The sequence below is a fragment of the Garra rufa genome, chromosome 16, assembly GCF_049309525.1.
Source record: "Garra rufa chromosome 16, GarRuf1.0, whole genome shotgun sequence".
NCBI lineage: Eukaryota > Metazoa > Chordata > Actinopteri > Cypriniformes > Cyprinidae > Garra > Garra rufa.
This window is the reverse complement of record NC_133376.1, coordinates 11,591,963-11,615,644: the sequence shown is the minus strand read 5'-3', so window position 1 is coordinate 11,615,644 and position 23,682 is coordinate 11,591,963. Positions and strand designations below refer to the sequence as shown.

The following is a 23,682-nucleotide window of genomic DNA, read 5'->3' as shown; positions in this document are numbered from 1 at the left end:
AACTGAGCCCAAAGTGATGATCAAATAAAAAGTCACGTTGTTTTCCTCCTCATCTTTTACTGCGTTTTTCACATCAGAAGCTGCAAAAGCCTCTTTGGGCTCCACAACTTTGACAATCACAGTCGCTGTTGCTGAAAGTGAAACGTTCCCATTGTCTTTGACCAGTATGAGCAGTTTATGCTGGGCCTCGTCTGTTTCTGTGAATGAGCGAAGGGTCCTTATCTGTCCTGTATAGCGGTCCAAACCAAACAGACTGTGGTCACTAACTTCCTGCAGTGAAAATAATAACCAGCCGTTGTATCCTATATCTGCGTCATAGGCTCTGACTTTAGTCACCAAATGACCTGCGTTCACATTACGGGGAATCTCTTCCACACCCTCAGCAGAACCGTTAGCACTGACTGGATATAAGATCACTGGAACGTTGTCGTTCTGATCCAGAATGAACACGTTCACTGTCACGTTACTGCTGAGAGACGGAGTTCCAGAGTCTGTAGCAACAACTTGGAACTGGAACTTTTTAACAGATTCAAAATCAAAACTTTTAAGCGCATGGATAACGCCACTTTCATGGTTAATACTGAGAAACGAAGACATATCACCTTCTTTTCCGTTTCCTCTAAGTATCTGATATGAGATTGCTGCATTTTCATTTAGATCATCGTCTGACGCGCTCACAGAGAATACTGATGCACCAGGGGCGTTATTTTCCACTAAATACAGCTCTAGGGGATTTTTTACAAACTCTGGTTTGTTATCATTAACATCAGCCACCTGCACAGTAACAGTTTTAAAAGAAGAAAGAGGCGGCTGACCTAAATCACTGGATTTGATTGTGATTTTATAATCTGCGACAAATTCCCTGTCCAAACGTTCTTTAGCAATTAAAGAATACATGTTTTCCTGAACAGATGGTTTTAACTCGAACGGAACATTGTCTGAAAGACTACAAACAACCTTGCCATTAACACCAGAGTCTTTATCTGAAACACTAATCAGAGAGATTACAGTTCCAGGCTTTGCATTCTCGGAAATTATGTTAGAAAGGGACGTGACGTCTATCTCGGGATTATTATCATTTTCATCTGTGATCTTTATAATGACTCTGCAGTCAGTGGTCATCGGCGGCTGACCTTTATCCGTGGCCTGGACGGTCAATCTATGTATCTCGTTCTCCTCAAAATCGATTGGCTCTTTAATCTGAATTTCGCCAGTTACACTATTAAGGCTAAATATTTCATGCACTTTTCGTCTGCTAGTTTTTCCTAGAGTGTAAATAACCTCCCCATTTAAACCCTCATCAGAATCAGTGGCGTTTACGCGTGCTATTACTGTCCCTATATGTGTGTTTTCTGGAAGAGTTACTGAATATATATCTTTACTGCATACCGGGCGGTTATCGTTTGAATCAAGAACAGTAATAGTAATATTTAAAGTACCTGACTTCGGGGGAATTCCTCCATCCACTGCAGTTAAGGCAAATTTATGCTCTGAATTTTGCTCTCTGTCTAAAGGTTTAAGTAAGACTAAAATTGGGTTTTTTTCGTCGTCGTCTCCTTCTCTCATTTCAAGCTCAAAATAATTATTCTTTGATAGTTTATAAAAACGAATTGAATTGCTTCCAGTGTCTGGATCTCTTGCAGTTTGTAGTTCGAAGCGCACCCCTGCCACAGTGCTTTCAGCCATTTCAAATTGCTGTTCTTTCTCAGGAAAGCGAGGACTGTGATCATTCACGTCTGTGATTTCTACTCCAACATAATGTATTTCAAGTGGATTTTCAACGGCGATTTTCAGATTTATCAAGCATACGCTATTTCCATCACACAACTCCTCTCTGTCAATTTTCTTACTCACATACAATTCACCGTTGTTCTGATTTACTTCAAAAAGAGGGTCTTTCGATCCAGAGACGATACGGAAACGTCTGTCCACCAGAGAATTCGCATCAAGACCCAAATCCTTTGCAATATTTCCCACAACAGATCCCTCATGTATCTCCTCTGGTATAGAATATCGTATTTGAGTTGAAACCTGCAGCCCGAACCTCAACAGCAAAGAGAAACACAAAGCAATCCACCAGCGCCTTTGTTCTGCAGCTTCCATGATTAAAAAAACCCTTTTATAAAATCTAATTTCAGATTATAGGAGAGTGGACGATTCATTCATGACAGCGTGTATTCCTTGTAATCTCGTCGCTTTAAAATAACAAAGGAAAATGGTAATATTCAGCTTCTCGTGATTAGACTAGCTCCCATCCCAGTGTAAATGAACAGAACAGCCATGCGCACCACATTTCAATAGGCAGGGCAACATCTCTCCAGCATATCCTTATGTAACACTGACACCACATGGTACAAACAAGCAAGAAAACCGCAAAATGACTGTCCGACACATTTAACTTAGGAACGTCTGAAAGAAATGGTTTAATAAATGACGCACATATTAATATGGCAACACACCTATTGTACAATACTTTAAATGATAAAACTAAAGAGGAAGATAAGTAATTTTCAGACAAACTATCATAAGAAAGATTGTTATTCTACAAAACTGAGATATTTCAGCACCATGGACAACGAATATGTATTCCAACGTTCAAAGCTTAATTCCCAAGCAATTATAAAGAATGCTCTTATCAGTCAGAACATAAAATAACCCACATAGTAAATTAAATCCTGAAAAAAAAAAAAAAAATTTGAAGACAGCAAGCCTGACAGTAAGAAACCAAGCTAATTCTCAAGGATTTCCATCGAATTTCAGCACCAGCGCAGCGAACAGCTCCCTGCAAGCAGCTGTGGTTTCTTACAATATGAACAGAACATAAAAAATGTCAAACACATAAATGTAACAAAAAAACACAACAACAGCAACAACATAATTTTGAAAAAATAACTTGTAAAAATAGTAAACCAACGCGCTGATTGTTGTAATTAGAATTAACCGACTATTCTTACCTCTCCAGAATCTCTCCTCCTGCGATCTGGTATAACTAGAGTATTTCCATTACTGCCAGGGACTATAGTAGAGCCGATACTCATTCTGGGTCCAACTAACATGTACCGTTTGTCTCCAGATCTGTACTGGATGCTGTGACACAGAGTCCCGTCATAATTTGTATCCTGTAAAAACTTGGACGAATAGTCTGTCGATTTAGAGCACTGCATTACAATTAACACGATGATGCTGATGACAAAGAGCACTGAAACCGAGCCCAAAGTGATGATCAAATAAAATGTCACGTTGTTTTCCTCCTCGTCTTTTACTGTGTTTTTAACATCAGAAGCTGCAAACGCCTCTTTGGGCTCCACAACTTTGACAATCACAGTCGCTGTTGCTGAGAGTGAAACGTTCCCATTGTCTTTGACCAGTATGAGCAGTTTATGCTGGGCCTCGTCTGTTTCTGTGAATGAGCGAAGGGTCCTTATCTGTCCTGTATAGCGGTCCAAACCAAACAGACTGTGGTCACTAACTTCTTGCAGTGAAAATAACAACCAGCCGTTGTATCCTATATCTGCGTCATAGGCTCTGACTTTAGTCACCAAATGACCTGCGTTCACATTACGAGGAATCTCTTCCACACCCTCAGCAGAACCGTTAGCGCTGACTGGATATAAGATCACTGGAACGTTGTCGTTCTGATCCAGAATGAACACGTTCACTGTCACGTTACTGCTCAGAGATGGAGTTCCAGAGTCTGTAGCGAGAACATGAAAGTGTCCAGTTTTCATGGTTTCGAAATCAAAACTTTTCAGTGCATGGATAGTTCCACTTTCAGAATTGACATTTAAAAAAGACGCTAAATTGTCTTTTGCTCCATCACCTCGAATAATATGATATGAAATGACAGCATTGTCGTTTATGTCTTTGTCCAGTGCGCTAACGGAAAAAATAGATGCGCCAGGTGAATTATTTTCGAATAAGAAGAGTTCGAGAGGATTCTGAGGAAATTCTGGTTTATTATCATTCACATCTGAAACCTCAATGCTTATAGTCTTTACTGATGACAGAGGAGGTTGCCCTAGATCAGTAACAGTTAATAAGATGTCATAATGAGCAACCAACTCCCGATCTAAAGCTTTTTGCGTCACAAGCGAATACATATTTTCCTGAAAAGAAGATTTTAGCTCAAACGGAGTGCCATCAGAAAGACTGCAGACTATTTTTCCGTTAGCACCCGAGTCTTTATCTGATACACTAATCAGTGAAATGACAGTTCCTGGTTTAGAATCCTCGGGTACTAGATTAGATAGTGAGGTGACCTCTATTTCTGGTTTATTGTCATTTATGTCTGTAACTTTTATAATAACTCTGCAATTTGTCGTCATGGGAGACTCTGCGCTGTCCGAGGCTGTGACGTCCGCTCTGTATATTTCAGTGTCTTCAAAATCAACATCACCTATAACACGAATTTCACCTGTATTGCTGTCTATTTCAAATGTGTCATACACCTTTTTCTTTAAGTTGCTTACAAAGGAATATTGTACGTCACCGTTTAACCCCAAATCTGCATCTGTGGCATTCACTTGTAATATCAGACTCCCTAAGGAAAGATTTTCAGTGATTGTCACAGAGTACACATCTTTAGTGAACATCGGTCTGTTATCATTATTATCGAGCACGGTTATGGTAATGTTCATAACGCCTGATCTCGGTGGATTCCCACCGTCGAGAGCGGTTAACACTAAGTGGTGCATACTATGTCGCTCCCTATCAAGGGCTTTCTGCAGTTTAAGAATAGGGATCTTGTTGTCCTCTCCGCCATCTCTAATCTCCAATTCAAAATGTTCGTTATGACTTAGTTTGTATGTACGAAGAGAATTTGCTCCAGAATCGGGATCGCGAGCTGCGAGCAACTGAAAATCTGCACCAGTTAAAGTATTTTCTGCGATCTTTAAATTCTGTTCTTTCTCGGGGAAAACCGGTGCATGATCGTTGATGTCCGTAATCTCAACGCCTACATAATGAATTTCGAGGGGATTTTCGATGGCCATTTTCAGATTCACCTGGCAGACATTATTGTCGACACAAAGCTCTTCTCTGTCGATTCTATTTTGAACGTACAACATGCCATTGTTCAGATTTACCTGGAAAGGAGCATCCTTAGATCCAGAAACGATACGAAATCTCCTGTCCACCAATGTACTGACATCAAGACCCAAATCCTTAGCAACATTTCCTACAACGGATCCCTCTTTGACCTCCTCTGGAACAGAGTATCTTATCTGAGCTGAAATCTGCTGTTCGACGCAAAATAGATAAACGATGCACAAAACAATCCAGCAGCACTCCCATTTGCGTCGTTGTCTTCCGTCTCCCATCGCGAAAATTGGAAAGATTTGTCCAACAGCTAAACAGCACACTGAATGACGTGTATTTTATGTGTATAGACCTGGAAATCTAACCCAAAATATGTAGTTATGTCCATGCGCCTTTCCTCTGAACAGCTTGCTCACACAAACCTCTTAAAGTGAGGAACAATGCCTTTCACGTCATCATAAGCAGATGGGTTTACTGGCAACTTTAGTGCAGCACTGACACCAGGCGGACTCCAGTGTATAGCACATTATTTCAGAAGCAAAATTCAGAGCACTATTTGGAAAAAAAAATGTAATTCTAATTCTTTTCATTACACAATTTTCATTGTCTGCATTGAAAAGTAGGCATATTTAACTTGTAAATAAAATTCTATATCAAAATATTACCATCGTTTCTTACCTCTCCAGAATCTCTCCTCCTGCGATCTGGTATAACTAGAGTATTTCCATTACTGCCCGGGACTATAGTAGAGCCGATACTCATTCTGGGTCCAACTAACATGTACCGTTTGTCTCCAGATCTGTACTGGATGCTGTGACACAGAGTCCCGTCGTAATTTGTATCCTGTAAATACTTGGAAGAATAGTCTGTCGATTTAGAGCACTGCATTACAATCAACACGATGATGCTGATGACAAAGAGCACTGAAACCGAGCCCAAAGTGATGATCAAATAAAATGTCACGTTGGTTTCCTCCTCTTTTACTGCGTTTTTCACATCAGAAGCTGCAAAAGCCTCTTTGGGCTCCACAACTCTGACAATCACAGTCGCTGTTGCTGAGAGTGAAACGTTCCCATTGTCTTTGACCAGTATGAGCAGTTTATGCTGGGCCTCGTCTGTTTCTGTGAATGAGCGAAGGGTCCTTATCTGTCCTGTATAGCGGTCCAAACCAAACAGACTGTGGTCACTAACTTCCTGCAGTGAAAACAATAACCAGCCGTTGTATCCTATATCTGCGTCATAGGCTCTGACTTTAGTCACCAAATGACCTGCGTTCACATTACGGGGAATCTCTTCCACACCCTCCGCGGAACCGTTAGCGCTGACAGGATGTAAGATTACTGGAACATTGTCGTTCTGATCCAGAATAAACAAGTTCACTGTCACGTTACTGCTGAGAGACGGAGTTCCAGAGTCTGTAGCGAGAACGTGGAACTGGAACGTTTTAGCAGTTTCAAAGTCAAAGCTCTTCAGGGAATAAACAACACCTGTCTCGGAATTTATATTTAAAAAAGATGACAAATCATTCTGTGTTCCATCTCCCCTAATTATGTGATACGATACCATGCAATTTTCAGCAGTGTCTCTATCAGAGGCGCTTACTGAAAATATGGAGGAACCGGCAGCATTATTTTCCATTAAGTAGAGATCTTGAGGACTTGTTGAAAATTCCGGAGCATTATCATTCACATCAGAAATCTGAACACTTAGAGTGGTCGATGCAGTCAAAGACGGCTGTCCTAAATCAGATGCTGTTATGGTAATGTCAAACTGTGAAATCGTCTCTCTATCTAAACGATCTTTTGTTACTAAAGAGTACATGTTGTCTTTAAAAGAAGGCTTAAGCTCAAAAGGAATATTTTTGTTTAACTGACAAATCACTTTACCGTTGATCCCAGCGTCTTTATCAGTCACACTGATGAGAGAAATGACCGTTCCAGGCTTTGAATCTTCAGGAATGTTCTTAGAAAGTGATGTGATCTCAATCTCTGGCATGTTGTCATTTACATCAATAATCTTAACAACAATTCTAGACTTTGCAGACATTGGTGGATGCCCCTTATCTGACGCTTGAATATCGAGTTTATAGACTTCTGTGTCTTCAAAATCCACTTCCCCCTTTACACGTACTTCACCTGTGACTCGATCGAGTTCAAAAACCTCATACACTTTGCTGTTTAATGTTGCAAAACTGTATTCAATTTCACTATTTGAGCCTTCGTCTATATCAGTTGCATTTACTCGAGTAACTACAGTGCCAGCAATACAATTCTCCTGTAATGTCACAGAATAAGTCTCTCGACTAAATACAGGGCGATTATCATTTATATCTAGAATAGTAATTGTAATGTTAAGACTTCCAGATCTCGGAGGATTCCCTCCGTCGACTGCTGTTAAAAGCAACTTGTAAGTCGTTGCAATCTCCCTATCAACAGCCTTCTTCAGGACTAAAAATGGCATTTTATCCTCATCACTCTCTCTAACTCGAATTTCAAAATGATCATTAAGACTTAATTTATAAGACCGGATCGAATTTGTTCCAGAATCGGGATCTCTGGCAGCCTGTAACTGGTAATCAGCGCCAGGCAGCGTATTCTCATAAATTGTAAAGCGCTGCTCTTTATCAGGAAAACTAGGAGAGTGGTCGTTTATATCTGTTATTTCTACTTCCACATAATGGATCTCGAGAGGATTTTCAACAACGGTTTTTAAATTTACCATGCAAACACCGCTGCCAACACACAAAGACTCTCTGTCGATTTTCTTATGAACGTACAAAACGCCATTTTCCTGATTTATCTGAAACAGCTCCTCCTTAGATACAGAAACGATTCGAAACTGCCTGTCTGCCAAGCTACTTACTTCAAGACCCAAATCCTTTGCAATATTTCCGACAGCGGCACCTTCTTTTACTTCTTCTGGAACTGAATATCTTATTTGAGCTGAAACTTGCTGTCCGGCTCGAACAAGAAAAGAAATGCACAAAGCAATCCAGCAGTACTCCCATCTACGTCTTTGTCCTCCGGCTTCCATCACGAGCGATTAGCAAACAGCTTCTCTAGGATCAAATGTCTATATCCTCGATTATTAAAGGTTGTAGTCGAAAGTACATAATGATGAAATAAGAAAATATGAAATTGTTTTTTTCAAGAACCGTCAGTACATGTCCATGCATCCCGAGTCTTTCCAGTGTGTGTGTGAAAAAAAAAAAACAGCCCTACTCGCGTCACCATCAGAGGCAGGACTTAATTATTCTGGACAAATGCTGGAGCAACACCGACACCAAGTGAAAGTATTAAAAAAAAAAAAACACACAGTCAGTCATAAAAAGATTGTCAGTAATAAAAAAAAAAAAAAAAACAATATCTTAACATTAAATCTTAACATAAAAGAAGAATGATTTTGATTACTAACATTACTGTTTTTAAAAATTCTTTCATAAAATTAAAATTAAATAAATAAATAAAGAGGGACAAGAAAGAGAAAAAATTGAGAAACGAAAATCAAGCCATTTAAGCATTTTTCTGTCAGAGAAATTATGCATTTTGCAATTTCCTAATGAATTTGCATCGAATTTCAGCACCAATGCAACGGACAGCTCCCTGTAACGTGTGGTTACTTACTATATGATCAGATAATCAAAAATATCAAACGAAGTAGGCTGCTTAATGAGACTTCATGCTATGAAATCATGAATAAAACAAACTTTTTTATACAAAAATAGCAAACCAACACGTTGGCTGTAATAATAATTAGAATTAATCTGTTATTCTTACCTCTCCAGAATCTCTCCTCCTGCGATCTGGTATGACTAGAGTATTTCCATTACTGCCCGAGACTATAGTAGAGCCGATACTCATTCTGGGTCCAACTAACATGTAGCGTTTGTCTCCAGATCTGTACTGGATGCTGTGACACAGAGTCCCGTCATAATTCGTATCCTGTAAATATTTGGATGAATAGTCTGTCGATTTAGAGCACTGCATTACAATCAACACGATGATGCTGATGATAAAAAGCACTGAAACCGAGCCCAAAGTGATGATCAAATAAAATGTCACGTTGTTTTCCTCCTCGTCTTTTACTGCGTTTTTCACATCAGAAGCTGCAAAAGCCTCTTTGGGCTCCACAACTATGACAATCACAGTCGCTGTTGCTGAGAGTGAAATGTTCCCATTGTCTTTGACCAGTATGAGCAGTTTATGCTGGGCCTCGTCTGTTTCTGTGAATGAGCGAAGGGTCCTTATCTGTCCTGTATAGCGGTCCAAACCAAAGAGACTGTGGTCTCTAAATTCCTGCAGTGAAAATAATAACCAGCCGTTGTATCCTATATCTGCGTCATAGGCTCTGACTTTAGTCACCAAATGACCTGCGTTCACATTACGAGGAATCTCTTCCACACCCTCAGCAGAACCGTTAGCGCTGACTGGATATAAGATCACTGGAACGTTGTCGTTCTGATCCAGAATGAACACGTTCACCGTCACATTACTGCTTAGAGATGGAGTTCCAGAGTCTGTAGCGAGCACATGGAAGTGGGAAGTTTTTAAGGTTTCAAAGTCAAAGCTTTTCAGCGAACAAATAACACCTGTCTCGGAATTTATATTCAGGAAAGACGACAAATCATTCTGAGATCCATCACCTCTAATTATGTGATAAGATATCATGCTGTTTTCAGCAGTGTCTCTATCAGAGGCGCTTACAGAAATTATGGAGGAACCGGCAGCATTATTTTCCATTAAGTAAAGATCTAGAGGATTTATTGGAAATTCCGGAGCATTATCATTCACATCAGAAATCTGAACGCTTAGAGTGGTCGATGCAGTCAAAGACGGCTGTCCTAAATCAGAGGCTGTAATAGTAATTTCATAATGTGAATGCGTTTCTCTATCTAAACGATCTTTTGTTAATAAAGAGTACATATTGTCTTTAAAAGAAGGCTTTAGCTCAAAGGGAATATTTTTGTTCAGCTGACAAATCACTTTACCGTTGATCCCGGCGTCTTTATCAGTCACACTGATGAGAGAAATGACCGTTCCAGGCTTTGAATCTTCAAGGATGTTTTTAGAAAGTGATGTAATCTCAATCTCTGGCCGGTTGTCATTTACATCAATAATCTTAATAACAACTCTACAGTTTGCAGACATTGGTGGATGTCCCTTGTCCGAGGCCTGAATATCGAGTTTATAAACTTCTGCATCTTCAAAATCAACTTTCCCCTTTACACGTATTTCACCTGTGACCTTATCAAGCTCAAAAATCTCATGCACTTTTCTGTTTAACGTTGCGAAGCTGTATTCGATATCACTATTCGAACCCTCATCCATATCAGTTGCATTTACTCGAATAACCACAGTGCCAGTAATACAATTCTCCTGCAATGTCACAGAATATGTCTCTCGACTGAATACAGGGTGATTATCGTTTATATCTAGAATAGTAATAGCAATGTTAAGAGAGCCAGATCTCGGAGGATTCCCTCCGTCAACTGCGTTTAAAACTAGCTTGTATGTAGTTGCAATCTCCCTATCAACAGCCTTCTTTAGTACTAAAAAAGGTACTTTATCCTCATCACTCTCTCTGACTCGAATTTCAAAATGATCATTAGGACTTAATTTATAAAAACGGACCGAATTCGTTCCAGAATCTGGATCCCCGGCAGCCTGTAACTGATAAGCAGCGCCAGGCAGCGTATTTTCAGATATTCTGAGACACTGCTCTTTATCAGGAAAACTAGGAGAATGATCGTTTATATCTGATATTTCTACTTCTACATAATGTATCTCGAGAGGATTTTCAATAACGGTTTTTAAATTTACCATGCAAACACCGCTGCCAGCACACACAGACTCTCTGTCGATTTTCTTATGAACGTACAAAATGCCATTTTCCTGATTTATCTGAAACAGCTCCTCCTTAGATCCAGAAACGATTCGAAACTGCCTGTCTGCCAAGCTACTTACTTCAAGACCCAAATCCTTTGCAATATTTCCTAAAGAGGTTCCTTCTTTCACTTCTTCTGGAATCAAATATCTTATCTGAGACGAAACTTGCTGACTGATGCCAAGAAGAAAAGAAATACACAAAGCAATCCAGCAGTTCTCCCATCTGCGTCTTTGTCCTCCGGCTTCCATCACGAGCTATTAGAAAACCGTTTCTCTTTGATCAAATGTTTATGTCCTGGGTGATTAGAGGCCGCAGAAGGATATTTTTCGCAAGTACATAATGAGAAAATAACTTAAAATAAAATAAAATCAGTCTTTTTAATTACCGTCAGGGCAGCGTATTGTCCATTCATCCCGAGCCTTTTCAGTGTGTGTGAAGAAAACAATACAGCCCTATTTACGTCATCATCAGGGGTAGGACTCAATATTCTGAACAAATGTTCAAGCAACACCGACACCAAGTGGCCTAAAACACTTGAAAATACACCACCGTCAGTCATTAAAAACACTAAAAATATTCAGTATTTTGACTACTAGCATATTTTTTTTAGATATTTTCAGGAAAAAAGCACAATCAAGCATATTCTGGTGAATTTGCATAGAATTTCAGCACCAACGTAGCGGACAGCTCCTTGCAAACTATGGTTACTTACAAGATGACAGGATAATCAAAAATGTCAAACAAGGTAGATTAATTAGTAAGACTTTGCTTAATTTGGCAATCATACGTATTAAAATAGCAAACCAACACGCTGATTGAAATTAGAATTATTCGGCCAGTCTTACCTCTCCAGAATCTCTCCTCCTGCGATCTGGGATCACTAGAGTATTTCCATTACTGCCCGGGACTATAGTAGAGCCGATACTCATTCTGGGTCCAACTAACATGTACCGTTTGTCTCCAGATCTGTACTGGATGCTGTGACACAGAGTCCCGTCGTAATTTGCATCCTTTAAATACTTGGACGAATAGTCTGTCGATTTGGAGCACTGCATTACAATCAATACGATGATGCTGATGACAAAAAGCACTGAAACCGAGCCCAAAGTGATGATCAAATAAAATGTCACCTTGGTTTCCTCCTCGTCTTTTACTGTGTTTTTCACATCAGAAGCTGCAAAAGCCTCTTTGGGCTCCACAACTTTGACAATCACAGTCGCTGTTGCTGAGAGTGAAACGTTCCCATTGTCTTTGACCAGTATGAGCAGTTTATGCTGGGCCTCATCTGTTTCTGTGAATGAGCGAAGGGTCCTTATCTGTCCTGTATAGCGGTCCAAACCAAAGAGACTGTGGTCACTAACTTCCTGCAGTGAAAATAGTAACCAGCCGTTGTATCCTATATCTGCGTCATAGGCTCTGACTTTAGTCACCAAATGACCTGCGTTCACATTACGGGGAATCTCTTCCACACCCTCAGCAGAACCATTAGCGCTGACTGGATATAAGATCACTGGAACGTTGTCGTTCTGATCCAGAATAAACAAGTTCACTGTCACGTTACTGCTCAAAGATGGAGTTCCAGAGTCTGTAGCGAGAACATGGAACTGGAACGTTTTAGCAGTTTCAAAGTCAAAGCTCTTTAGCGAATAAACAACACCTGTCTCGGAATTTATATTCAAAAAAGATGACAAATCATTCTGTGTTCCATCACCTCTAATTATGTGATAAGATATCACGGCATTTTCAGCAGTGTCTCTATCAGAGGCACTTACTGAAATTATGGAGGAACCTGCAGCATTATTTTCCATTAAGTACAGATCTAGAGGATTTATTAAAAATTCCGGAGCATTATCATTCACATCAAAAATCTGAACGCTTAGAGTGGTCGATGCAGTCAAAGACGGCTGTCCTAAATCAGAGGCTGTTATTGTAATTTCATACAGTGGATTAATCTCTCTATCTAATCGATATTTTGTTACTAAAGAGTACATATTGTCTTTAAAAGAAGGCTTTAGCTCAAAGGGAATATTTTTGTTCAACTGACAAATCACTTTACCGTTGATCCCGGCGTCTTTATCAGTCACACTGATGAGAGAAATGACCGTTCCAGGCTTTGAATCTTCGGGGATGTTTTTAGAAAGTGATGTGATCTCAATCTCTGGCTGGTTGTCATTTACATCAATAACCTTAATAACAACCCTACAGTTTGCAGACAGTGGCGGATGTCCTTTATCTGATGCCTGAATATCGAGTTTATAAACGTCTGCATCTTCAAAGTCAACTTTCCCTTTTACACGTATTTCACCTGTGACCTGATCAAGCTCAAAAACCTCATGCACTTTGTCGTTTACCGTTGCAAAGCTGTATTCAATTTCACTATTCGGACCCTCATCTATATCAGTTGCATTTACTCGAACAACCAGAGTGCCAATAGCAGAATTTTCCTGTAATGTCACAGAATATGTTTCTCGACTAAATACAGGGCGGTTATCATTTATATCTAGAACAGTAATAGTAATGTTAAGAGTTCCAGATCGCGGAGGATTTCCCCCATCAGCTGCGGTTAATATCAGCTTGTATGTAGTTGTAATCTCCCTATCAACAGCCTTCTTAAGAACTAAAAAAGGCTTTTTATCCTCATCACTCTCTCTAACTCGAATTTCAAAATGATCATTAGGACTTAACTTATAAGACCGGATCGAATTTGTCCCAGAATCGGGATCTCTGGCAGCCTGTAACTGATAATCAGCGCCAGGGAGGGTATATTCAGAAATTCTGAGGTGATACTCATTTTCAGGAAAGCTAGGAGAGTGATCGTTTATATCTAATATTTCTACTTCCACGTAATGTATCTCGAGAGGATTTTCAGTAACGGTTTTTAAATTTACCATACAAACACCGCTGCCAACACACAAAGTCTCTCTGTCGATTTTCTTATGAACGTACAAAACACCATTTTCCTGATTTATCTGAAACAGCTCCTCCTTAGATCCAGAAACGATTCGAAACTGCCTGTTCACCAATCTACTTACTTCAAGACCCAAATCCTTAGCAATATTTCCCACAGCGGTTCCTTCTTTCATTTCTTCTGGAATTGAATATCTTATCTGAGCTGAAACCTGCGGTCCAATGCCAAGAAGAAAAGATGTACACAAAGCAATCCAACAGTATTCCCATCTGCGTCTTTGTCCTCCGGTTTCCATCACGTGCGATTAGCAAATGGTTTCTCTAGGATCAAATGTATATATCCTCGGTTATTAGAGGTCGTAGTCCGATGTTAATGGCAAGCACATCACGAGCAAATAAGCAAATATAAAATCAGTCTTTAAGTGCCGTCAGTACAGTGTATTGTTCATGCATCCTGAGCCTTTCCAGTGTGTCTGAAAAAAAACAATACAGCCCTATTCGCGTCATCATCAGGGGCAGGACTCAATATTCTGGACAAATTCTAGTGTAACACCGACACCAAGTGGTTTAAAATAATTAAAAACTTTTTTAAAAGCATAATTGTACGCCCAAAAAATACTAAAGGAATATAAACTCTACAAGAACATATTTAAATCTACATCTAGTAGATTTTGTTACAGCCTTTATTATTCTTAGGGACAGACAATTATGATTTTTTAATGTTTTTATGACATCCAAAATAAGTCGTTTAAGTATTTTAAGCGTCACAGAAATCGCGCCTTAATAAACAAAGGATATTATCAAGGAACGGCATCTAATTTCAGCACCAAAACAGGGAACAGCTCCATGTGAGCTGTGGTAACTTACAATACGATCAGACAAGCAAAGCTCTAAAATAAAGTACTGAACGGGTTTTCCGCTATGAAACCATAGCCGTGTACAGAAATAATAATTCTAACAGACAAAAACAACAAAACAACATGTTGAATTAGAATCAATAAGCCAGTCTTACCTCTCCAGAATCTCCCCTCCTGCGATCTGGTATGACTAGAGTATTTCCATTACTGCCCGGGACTATAGTAGAGCCGATACTCATTCTGGGTCCAACTAACATGTACCGTTTGTCTCCAGATCTGTACTGGATGCTGTGACACAGAGTCCCGTCGTAATTTGCATCCTGTAAATACTTGGACGAATAGTCTGTCGATTTAGAGCACTGCATTACAATCAATACGATGATGCTGATGACAAAAAGCACTGAAACCGAGCCCAAAGTGATGATCAAATAAAATGTCACGTTGTTTTCCTCATCGTCTTTGACTGCGTTTTTCACATCAGAAGCGGCAAAAGCCTCTTTGGGCTCCACAACTTTGACAATCACAGTCGCTGTTGCTGATAGTGAAACGTTCCCATTGTCTTTGACCAGTATGAGCAGTTTATGCTGGGCCTCGTCTGTTTCTGTGAATGAGCGAAGGGTCCTTGTCTGTCCTGTATAGCGGTCCAAACCAAAGAGACTGTGGTCACTAACTTCCTGCAGTGAAAACAATAACCAGCCGTTGTATCCTATATCTGCGTCATAGGCTCTGACTTTAGTCACCAAATGACCTGCGTTCACATTACGGGGAATCTCTTCCACACCCTCAGTAGAACCGTTAGCGCTGACTGGATATAAGATCACTGGAACGTTGTCATTCTGATCCAGAATAAACACGTTCACTGTCACGTTACTGCTGAGAGATGGAGTTCCAGAGTCTGTAGCGAGAACATGGAAGTGGGAAGTCTTTAACGTTTCAAAGTCAAAGCTTTTTAGCGAATAAACAACACCTGTCTCGGAATTTATATTCAAAACAGATGACAAATCATTCTGTGTTCCATCACCTCTAATCATGTGATACGATATCATGGCATTTTCAGCAGTGTCTCTATCAGAGGCGCTAACTGAAAGGATGGACGAACCTGCTGCATTATTTTCCATTAAGTAGAGGTCTAAAGGGTTTATTAAAAATTCCGGAGCATTATCATTCACATCAGAAATCTGAAAGCTTAGAGTGGTCGATGCAGTCAAAGAAGGCTGTCCTAAATCAGAGGCTGTTATTGTAATGTCATACTGTGAACTCGTCTCTCTATCTAATCGATCTTTTGTTACTAAAGAGTACATATTGTCTTTGAAAGAAGGCTTTAGCTCAAAGGGAATATTTTTGTTTAACTGACAAATGACTTTACCATTGATCCCAGCGTCTTTATCAGTCACACTGATGAGAGAAATTACCGTTCCAGGCTTTGAATCTTCGGGGATGTTCTTAGAAAGTGATGTAATCTCTATTTCCGGACTGTTGTCATTCACATCAATAATCTTAATTACAACTCTACAGTTTGCAGACATTGATGGATATCCCTTATCTGATGCTTGAATATCGAGTTTATAAACTTCTGTATCTTCAAAATCAACGTTCCCCATCACACGTATTTCACCTGTGACCTGGTCGAGCTCAAAAACCTCATGCACTTTACTGTTCAACGTTGCAAAGCTGTATTCAATTTCACTGTTTGGGCCCTCGTCCATATCAGTTGCACTTACTCGAATAACCATAGTGCCAATAACAGAATTTTCTTGTAATGTTACAGAATATGTCTCTCGACTAAATACAGGGCGATTATCATTTATATCTAGAATAGTAATAGTAATGTTAAGAGAGCCAGATCTCGGAGGATTCCCTCCGTCAACTGCTGTTAAAAGCAGCTCGTATGTAGTTGTAGTCTCCCTATCAATAGCCTTCTTGAGGACTAAAAATGGCATTTTATCCTCATCACTCTCTCTAACTCGAATTTCAAAATGATCGTTAGAACTTAACTTATAGGACCGGACTGAATTTGTCCCAGAATCTGGATCTCTGGCAGCCTGCAACTGATAATCAGCGCCAGGCAGCGTATTTTCAGAAATTCTGAGGTGCTGTTCTTTTTCAGGAAAGCTTGGAGAGTGATCATTTATATCTGATATTTGTACTTCTACATAATGTATCTCGAGAGGATTTTCAATGACGGTTTTTAAATGTACCATGCAAACACCGCTGCTAGCACACACAGACTCTTTGTCGATTTTCTTATCAACGTACAAAACGCCATTCTCCTGATTTATCTGAAACAGCTCCTCCTTAGATCCAGAAACGATTCGAAACTGCCTGTCTGCCAAGCTACTTACTTCAAGACCCAAATCCTTAGCAATATTTCCCACAGCAGTTCCTTCTTTCACTTCTTCTGGAATCGAATATCGTATCTGAGCTGAAACTTGCTGTCCGATGCCAAGAAGAAAAGAAATAGACAAAGCAATCCAGCCGTACTCCCATCTGTGTCTTTGTCCTCCGGTTTCCATCACGAAGGATTAGCGAACAGTTTCTCTTGGATCAAATGTATATATCCTCGATTATTAGAGGTCGTAGTCCGATGTTAATGGCAAGCACATCATGAGCAAATAAGCAAATATAAAATCAGTATTTTAAGTGCCGTCAGTACAGCGTATTGGTTATGCATCCTGAGCCTTTCCAGTGTGTGTGAGAAAAAAACACAGCCCTATTTGCGTCATTATCAGGGGCAGGACTCAATATTCTGGAGAAACTCTAGAGCAACACCGACACCAAGTGGTTTAAAGTACTTAAAAACCGTTTTAAAAGCATAACTGTACGTCCAAAAAATACTGAAGGAATATAAACTCTACAAGAAGAACATATTTAAATCTACATTAAACAGATTTTGTTTACAAACTTTATTATTCTTAAGGACAGACAGTTATGTTTTTTTATGCTTTTATGACATCCAAAATAAGTCGTTTAAGCATTTTAAGCATCACAGAAATCGCGCTTTAATAAACAAATGCTATTAGCAAGGAACGACACTCATTTCAGCACCAAAACAGCGAACAGCGAACAGCGAACAGCTCCCTGTGAGCTGTGGTAACTTACAATACGATCAGACAAGCAAAGCTCTAAAATAAAGTACTGAACGGGTTTTCCGAAACCATGGCCGTGTAAAGAAATTCTAACAGATACAAACAACAAAACTACATGATAAAATAGAATCAATAAGCCAGTCTTACCTCTCCAGAATCTCTCCTCCTGCGATCTGGGATCACTAGAGTATTTCCATTACTGCCCGGGACTATAGTAGAGCCGATACTCATTCTGGGTCCAACTAACATGTACCGTTTGTCTCCAGATCTGTACTGGATGCTGTGACACAGAGTCCCGTCGTAATTTGCATCCTGTAAATACTTGGACGAATAGTCTGTCGATTTAGAGCACTGCATTATAATCAACACGATGATGCTGATAACAAAAAGCACTGAAACTGAGCCCAAAGTGATGATCAAATAAAATGTCACGTTGTTTTCCTCATCGTCTTTGACTGCGTTTTTCACATCAGAAGCTGCAAAAGCCTCTTTGGGCTCCACAACTTTGACAATCACAGTCGCTGTTGCTGAGAGTGAAATGTTCCCATTGTCTTTGACCAGTATGAGCAGTTTATGCTGGGCCTCATCTGTTTCTGTGAATGAGCGAAGGGTCCTTATCTGTCCTGTGTAGCGGTCCAAACCAAAGAGACTGTGGTCACTAACTTCCTGCAGTGAAAATAATAACCAGCCGTTGTATCCTATATCTGCGTCATAGGCTCTGATTTTAGTCACCAAATGACCTGCGTTCACATTACGGGGAATTTCTTCCACACCCTCAGCAGAACCGTTAGCGCTGACTGGATATAAGATCACTGGAAAGTTGTCGTTCTGATCCAGAATAAACACGTTCACTGTCACATTACTGCTGAGAGATGGAGTTCCAGAGTCTGTAGCGAGTATATGGAAGTGAAACTTTTTGACTGTTTCAAAATCAAAACTTTTGAGAGCACTAATCACACCTGTTTCAGAATTGATATTAAGGAATTGGGTCATATCGCTTTGTGTTTGATCGCCTCTTATGATATGATAAGTAATATGAGCATTTTCATTTTTGTCTTTGTCAGTGGCGCTCACAGAAAATATGGGCTGTCCAGGTGTATTATTTTCAAACAGGTAAATCTCAAGAGGGCTGTGGGGGAATTGCGGTGTATTATCGTTGACATCGGACACCTCTATGCTCAGAGATTTTGAAGCTGAAAGATTTGGGTTGCCTAAATCAGTAGCTGTTACTGTAATGTCATAATGGGACTCAATCTCCCGGTCCAAACTCTCTTTGGTTACTAGAGAATACATGTTCTGCTGAACGTATGGTTTCAACTCAAAAGGTACATTCTTTGACAAGCTGCAAACCACCTTACCGTTAATCCCCGAATCTTTGTCTGTTATGCTAATAAGAGAAATGACTGTCCCTGGCTTTGAATCTTCAGAAACAATATTAGACAACGACGTGATTTCAATTTCAGGTTCATTATCATTGACATCTATGATCTTAATGATAACTCTGCATTCAGTGTTTGATGGAGGGCGCCCCTTATCAGAAGCCATTATGTTCAGACTAAAAATTTCATTTTCCTCAAAATCGATTTTGCCTTTGACACGTATTTCACCTGTCACCTTGTCCAAATCAAAAATATCATGTATTTTTCGCTGCATGTTTCTACCGTAAGTATATTCAACTTCTCCATTAAGGCCCTCATCTGGGTCAGTTGCATTAACAAATGTTACAGTAAAACCGGGAGAGGCGTTCTCATTTAACGTAATAGTGTATGTGTCTCTGTTGCATATTGGGCGGTTGTCGTTAACATCGAGGACCGTGACAGTTATATTTAAAGTGCCTGATTTTGGTGGATTTCCGCCATCTACAGCAGTCAAAGTTAAGTCGTGCTTCTCTTGACTCTCCCTATCTAACGGTTTCTGTAAAAGAAGAAAAGGACTTTTATCCCCGTATTCACTGTCTCTTACCTCTATGTCAAAATTATCGTTTTGACCGAGTCGATATGAACGAATGGAATGTATGCCAACGTCTGAATCTCGTGCGGTTGGAAGACCAAAGCGAGTTCCTTTTAAAGTGTTTTCCGCTATTTCAATATGCAAGTCTTTTTCCGGGAAAGAGGGGAAGTGATCATTAACGTCTGTTATTTCAACCTCAATATAGTGAACTTCGAGTGGATTTTCAACTGCAATCTTCAAGTTTAGCAAACATGCGCTATTGCCATCACAAATCTCCTCTCGATCGATTTTCTTATAAATGTACAAGATGCCATTGTTCTGATTTACCTGGAAAAAGCTGTCCTTGGATCCAGAAACAATACGGAATCGTCTGTGCTCTAACGAACTGATATCAAGACCAAGATCTTTAGCAATATTTCCCACTTGTGATCCCTCTTTCACCTCCTCTGGAATAGAATATCTGATCTGTGCTGAAACAGGCTGTTCACAATGCATCATCAAACACAAAGCAATCCACCAGTATCCCCATCTGCGCCTTTGTCCATCCTTATCCATCGCGAGTGATTAAAACAAAAGTATTCCAGAACCAGACATGTATTATCCGTGATTCTTCTTAAAAAGGATAAACCGTGTAGTACCAGAAATCAGGAAATAATTCAAATTATGCCCTACATAGCATCGTCAGCCCACCGTAAGCACTATAATTTTATTCGGTTCAAAGTGGCTGCTAAAATGTACAGAACAATGTAGCATTGCGCATGTCACCATCTAGGGCAGGGCATAATCTCCTCATCATAGCATAGTGCAATACTGACACCGAGCGGTCTACTGTCCTTTCAAACAACCAATCTCTTAAATATTATCAAAAATTCTCAAGGATTAAGCAACTTTATATCGTTTTAACTAGTAAAGCGTTACATCCCCTGTCCAACCAATAACAAAAATGAAAAAAAAACATCATGAAATTGAATGTCACTATATCTAAAATATAGTAATTTCAACGGATCATGGACATAAATACATTTAAAGCACTTATATAGAGAATACAAAAATGTGTGATTGCGTAAGAATGCCCATAAAAACGAGCTAAAATACACAGTATGAAACACACTCCTCAAAAAAAGCAAAAATGAGTATTTATGACACGTTACGTTTACATGCTTTCACTAACCTAAATTTCGACCACTGACAGAAAAAAAAAAAAAATGAATGAAAAAGGGAATTTCAGCACCAACGCAGTGAACAACTCCCTGTAAGCTGTCCTTACTTACAAAACATCAGACATTAAAAGTTGTCAAACAAAGTATACGCTACTGAACAAGATTTTATCTTGTGAATCATAACTACTTAAAGGAATCACATATGCATAAATTGCAACTATAACAAGGTCATCGAAGCAAAACGGTAGCTGTAGCCTAATTAGAATGAACCTGTTATTCTTACCTCTCCAGTATCTCTTCTCCTGCGATCTGGGATCACTAGAGTATTTCCATTACTGCCCGGGACTATAGTAGAGCCGATACTCATTCTGGGTCCAACTAACATGTACCGTTTGTCTCCAGATCTGTACTGGATGCTGTGACACAGAGTCCCGTCGTAATTTGTATCCTGTAAATACTTGGACGAATAGTCTGTCGATTTAGAGCACTGCATTACAATCAACACGATGATGCTGATGACAAAAAGCACTGACACCGAGCCCAAAGTGATGATCAAATAAAATGTCACGTTGTTCTCCTCCTCGTCTTTGACTGCGTTTTTCACATCAGAAGCTGCAAAAGCCTCTTTGGGCTCCACAACTTTGACAATCACAGTCGCTGTTGCTGAGAGTGAAACGTTCCCATTGTCTTTGACCAGTATGAGCAGTTTATGCTGGGCCTCGTCTGTTTCAGTGAATGAGCGAAGGGTCCTTATCTGTCCTGTGTAGCGGTCCAAACCAAACAGACTGTGGTCACTAACTTCCTGCAGTGAAAATAATAACCAGCCGTTGTATCCTATATCTGCGTCATAGGCTCTGACTTTAGTCACCAAATGACCTGCGTTCACATTACGAGGAATTTCTTCCACACCCTCAGCAGAACCGTTAGCGCTGACTGGATGTAAGATCACTGGAACGTTGTCGTTCTGATCCAGAATAAACACATTTACAGTTACATTACTGCTCAAAGATGGAGTTCCAGAGTCTGTAGCAACAATTTGAAACTGGAACGTTTTTACAGTTTCAAAGTCAAAGCTCTTCAGCGTATGAATAACACCAGTCTCAGAATTTATATTCATGACAGATGCCATGTCATTCTGTGTCCCTCCTCCTCTAATGATATGATAAGTTATAGCAGCATTTTCGTTATTATCTTTGTCTGAGGCACTTACAGAAAATATAGAAGCGCCTGGAGAATTGTTTTCAGCTAAATAAAGCTCTAGAGGGTTTGACGAAAATTCTGGGATATTATCATTTACATCGGACACCTGTACAAGCATAGTTTTATAAGCTGACAGAGAAGGGTTACCTAAATCTGTTGCTGTTATTTTGATATTATATTCAGACACTAACTCTCGGTCTAAGCGTTCTTTTGTTACAAGGGAATACATGTTATCTTGAACAGACGGTTTTAACTCAAATGGCACATTGCCTGACAGGCTACACACAACTTTTCCATTGATCCCAGAATCTTTATCACTTACACTTATGAGAGAAATAACAGTTGCAATTTTTGCGTCCTCCGAAACTACATTTGAAAGAGATGTTACTTGTATTTCTGGTTTATTGTCATTTACATCTTCAACTTTAATGATGAGCTGACAATCGGTGTTAGTGGGAGGAATCCCTTTGTCTGATGCCCTTATTATCAAACTGTAGATTTCATTTTCTTCAAAGTCAATTAAGCCTTTAACTCGTATTTCACCAGTCGCCCGATCTAATAGAAATATTTCACGTATTTTTGGTTTCATGTTTCTGCCGTATGTATATTCTACTTCACCATTTAGACCACTATCTGAATCACTTGCATTTATAATTGTCACCACAGTGTCAATAATTGCATTCTCACGCAATGTTATCGTTAAGGTATCGCTGTTGCATATGGGTCGGTTATCATTTACATCCAGAACAAAGACAGTGATATTAAGAGAGCCCGATTTTGGTGGACTTCCGCCATCTACTGCAGTTAGTAGTAACCTGTGCATTTCAGTGATTTCCCTGTCTAATGGTTTCTGTAATATTAAGAAAGGGGTTTTATCTCCATATACACTATCTTTGATTTCCAAATCAAAATGCGCATTCTTACTTAGCTGATAATGTCGAACGGAATTAACTCCCGTATCCAGATCTCGAGCAGTTTGAAGTTCAAACCGTGTTCCAGTTACAGTGTTTTCCGCAATCTCTAGATAGAAGTCTTTATCTTGGAATGAAGGAGAGTGATCATTGACATCTGTGATTTCAACCTCCACATAATGAACCTCGAGAGGCTTTTCGACAACTATTTTCAAACTAATCAAGCAGGCGCTATTTCCATCACACACTTCTTCTTTATCAATGTGCTTATCCACATACAAGATGCCATTGTTCGGATTTACCTGGAAAAGAGCGTCATTTGATCCAGACACAATACGGAACCGTCTGTCCACCAATGTACTGACATCAAGACCCAAATCCTTAGCACAATTTCCGACGACAGATCCATCTTTCACCTCCTCCGGAACAGAGTATCTTATCTGCGCTGAAACCTGCTGTCCGAAGCACACAAGCAAAAAGAAACACAGAAAAATCCACCAGCGCTCCCATCCGCGCCTTTGTCCTCTGGCTTCCATTGCGACTGCTCACTGTAACGTTATTCCAATAATCAGTATGTTCTGAATGATTAGATGCCACCATAATACTTTAGATTCATCATGCGAAACAAAATGTATCCACTGTTTATACAGTTCGCACAGCCTGTTACCGTTATACTGTTCATCAGCTC

General features: G+C 39.7%; 7 protein-coding genes and 1 pseudogene across 7 annotated transcripts; all 8 read right to left on the bottom strand.

Annotated features, from left to right (window-relative positions):
• Positions 1-2,150, bottom strand: part of LOC141288049 (protocadherin alpha-10 pseudogene) — a 3,241-nt pseudogene extending 1,091 nt beyond the window's left edge.
• A 786-nt stretch (positions 2,151-2,936) lies between these two features.
• Positions 2,937-5,417, bottom strand: LOC141288048 (protocadherin alpha-7-like). The gene has a single exon (XM_073820168.1). It carries the CDS (start codon positions 5,316-5,318, stop codon positions 2,937-2,939), a length of 2,382 nt encoding a protein of 793 aa, XP_073676269.1. The 5' UTR covers positions 5,319-5,417.
• Positions 5,418-5,685: 268 nt separating this feature from the next.
• On the bottom strand, positions 5,686-8,070 carry LOC141288046 (protocadherin alpha-8-like). Its single transcript, XM_073820167.1, has one exon. The coding sequence runs from the start codon at positions 8,068-8,070 to the stop codon at positions 5,686-5,688; it is 2,385 nt and encodes a 794-aa protein (XP_073676268.1).
• Positions 8,071-8,795: 725 nt separating this feature from the next.
• Positions 8,796-11,171, bottom strand: LOC141288045 (protocadherin alpha-10-like). The gene has a single exon (XM_073820166.1). It carries the CDS (start codon positions 11,169-11,171, stop codon positions 8,796-8,798), a length of 2,376 nt encoding a protein of 791 aa, XP_073676267.1.
• Positions 11,172-11,750: 579 nt separating this feature from the next.
• LOC141288044 (protocadherin alpha-10-like) lies at positions 11,751-14,170 on the bottom strand. Its single transcript, XM_073820165.1, has one exon. The coding sequence runs from the start codon at positions 14,124-14,126 to the stop codon at positions 11,751-11,753; it is 2,376 nt and encodes a 791-aa protein (XP_073676266.1). The 5' UTR covers positions 14,127-14,170.
• Positions 14,171-14,824: 654 nt separating this feature from the next.
• Positions 14,825-17,200, bottom strand: LOC141288043 (protocadherin alpha-3-like). Its single transcript, XM_073820164.1, has one exon. The coding sequence runs from the start codon at positions 17,198-17,200 to the stop codon at positions 14,825-14,827; it is 2,376 nt and encodes a 791-aa protein (XP_073676265.1).
• Positions 17,201-17,902: 702 nt separating this feature from the next.
• LOC141288042 (protocadherin gamma-A5-like) lies at positions 17,903-20,397 on the bottom strand. The gene has a single exon (XM_073820163.1). It carries the CDS (start codon positions 20,276-20,278, stop codon positions 17,903-17,905), a length of 2,376 nt encoding a protein of 791 aa, XP_073676264.1. The 5' UTR covers positions 20,279-20,397.
• Positions 20,398-21,142: 745 nt separating this feature from the next.
• Positions 21,143-23,612, bottom strand: LOC141288041 (protocadherin alpha-8-like). The gene has a single exon (XM_073820162.1). It carries the CDS (start codon positions 23,528-23,530, stop codon positions 21,143-21,145), a length of 2,388 nt encoding a protein of 795 aa, XP_073676263.1. The 5' UTR covers positions 23,531-23,612.
• Between the last annotated feature and the right edge of the window lie 70 nt (positions 23,613-23,682).

Excerpts from the sequence above, each read along its gene's own strand:
- LOC141288043 (XM_073820164.1), bottom strand. The coding sequence starts at position 17,200 with ATGGAAACCGGAGGACAAAGACACAGATGGGAGTACGGCTGGATTGCT.
- LOC141288042 (XM_073820163.1), bottom strand. The coding sequence starts at position 20,278 with ATGGATAAGGATGGACAAAGGCGCAGATGGGGATACTGGTGGATTGCT.
- LOC141288046 (XM_073820167.1), bottom strand. The coding sequence starts at position 8,070 with ATGGAAGCCGGAGGACAAAGACGTAGATGGGAGTACTGCTGGATTGCT.
- LOC141288048 (XM_073820168.1), bottom strand. The coding sequence starts at position 5,318 with ATGGGAGACGGAAGACAACGACGCAAATGGGAGTGCTGCTGGATTGTT.
- LOC141288045 (XM_073820166.1), bottom strand. The coding sequence starts at position 11,171 with ATGGAAGCCGGAGGACAAAGACGCAGATGGGAGAACTGCTGGATTGCT.
- LOC141288044 (XM_073820165.1), bottom strand. The coding sequence starts at position 14,126 with ATGGAAACCGGAGGACAAAGACGCAGATGGGAATACTGTTGGATTGCT.
- LOC141288041 (XM_073820162.1), bottom strand. The coding sequence starts at position 23,530 with ATGGAAGCCAGAGGACAAAGGCGCGGATGGGAGCGCTGGTGGATTTTT.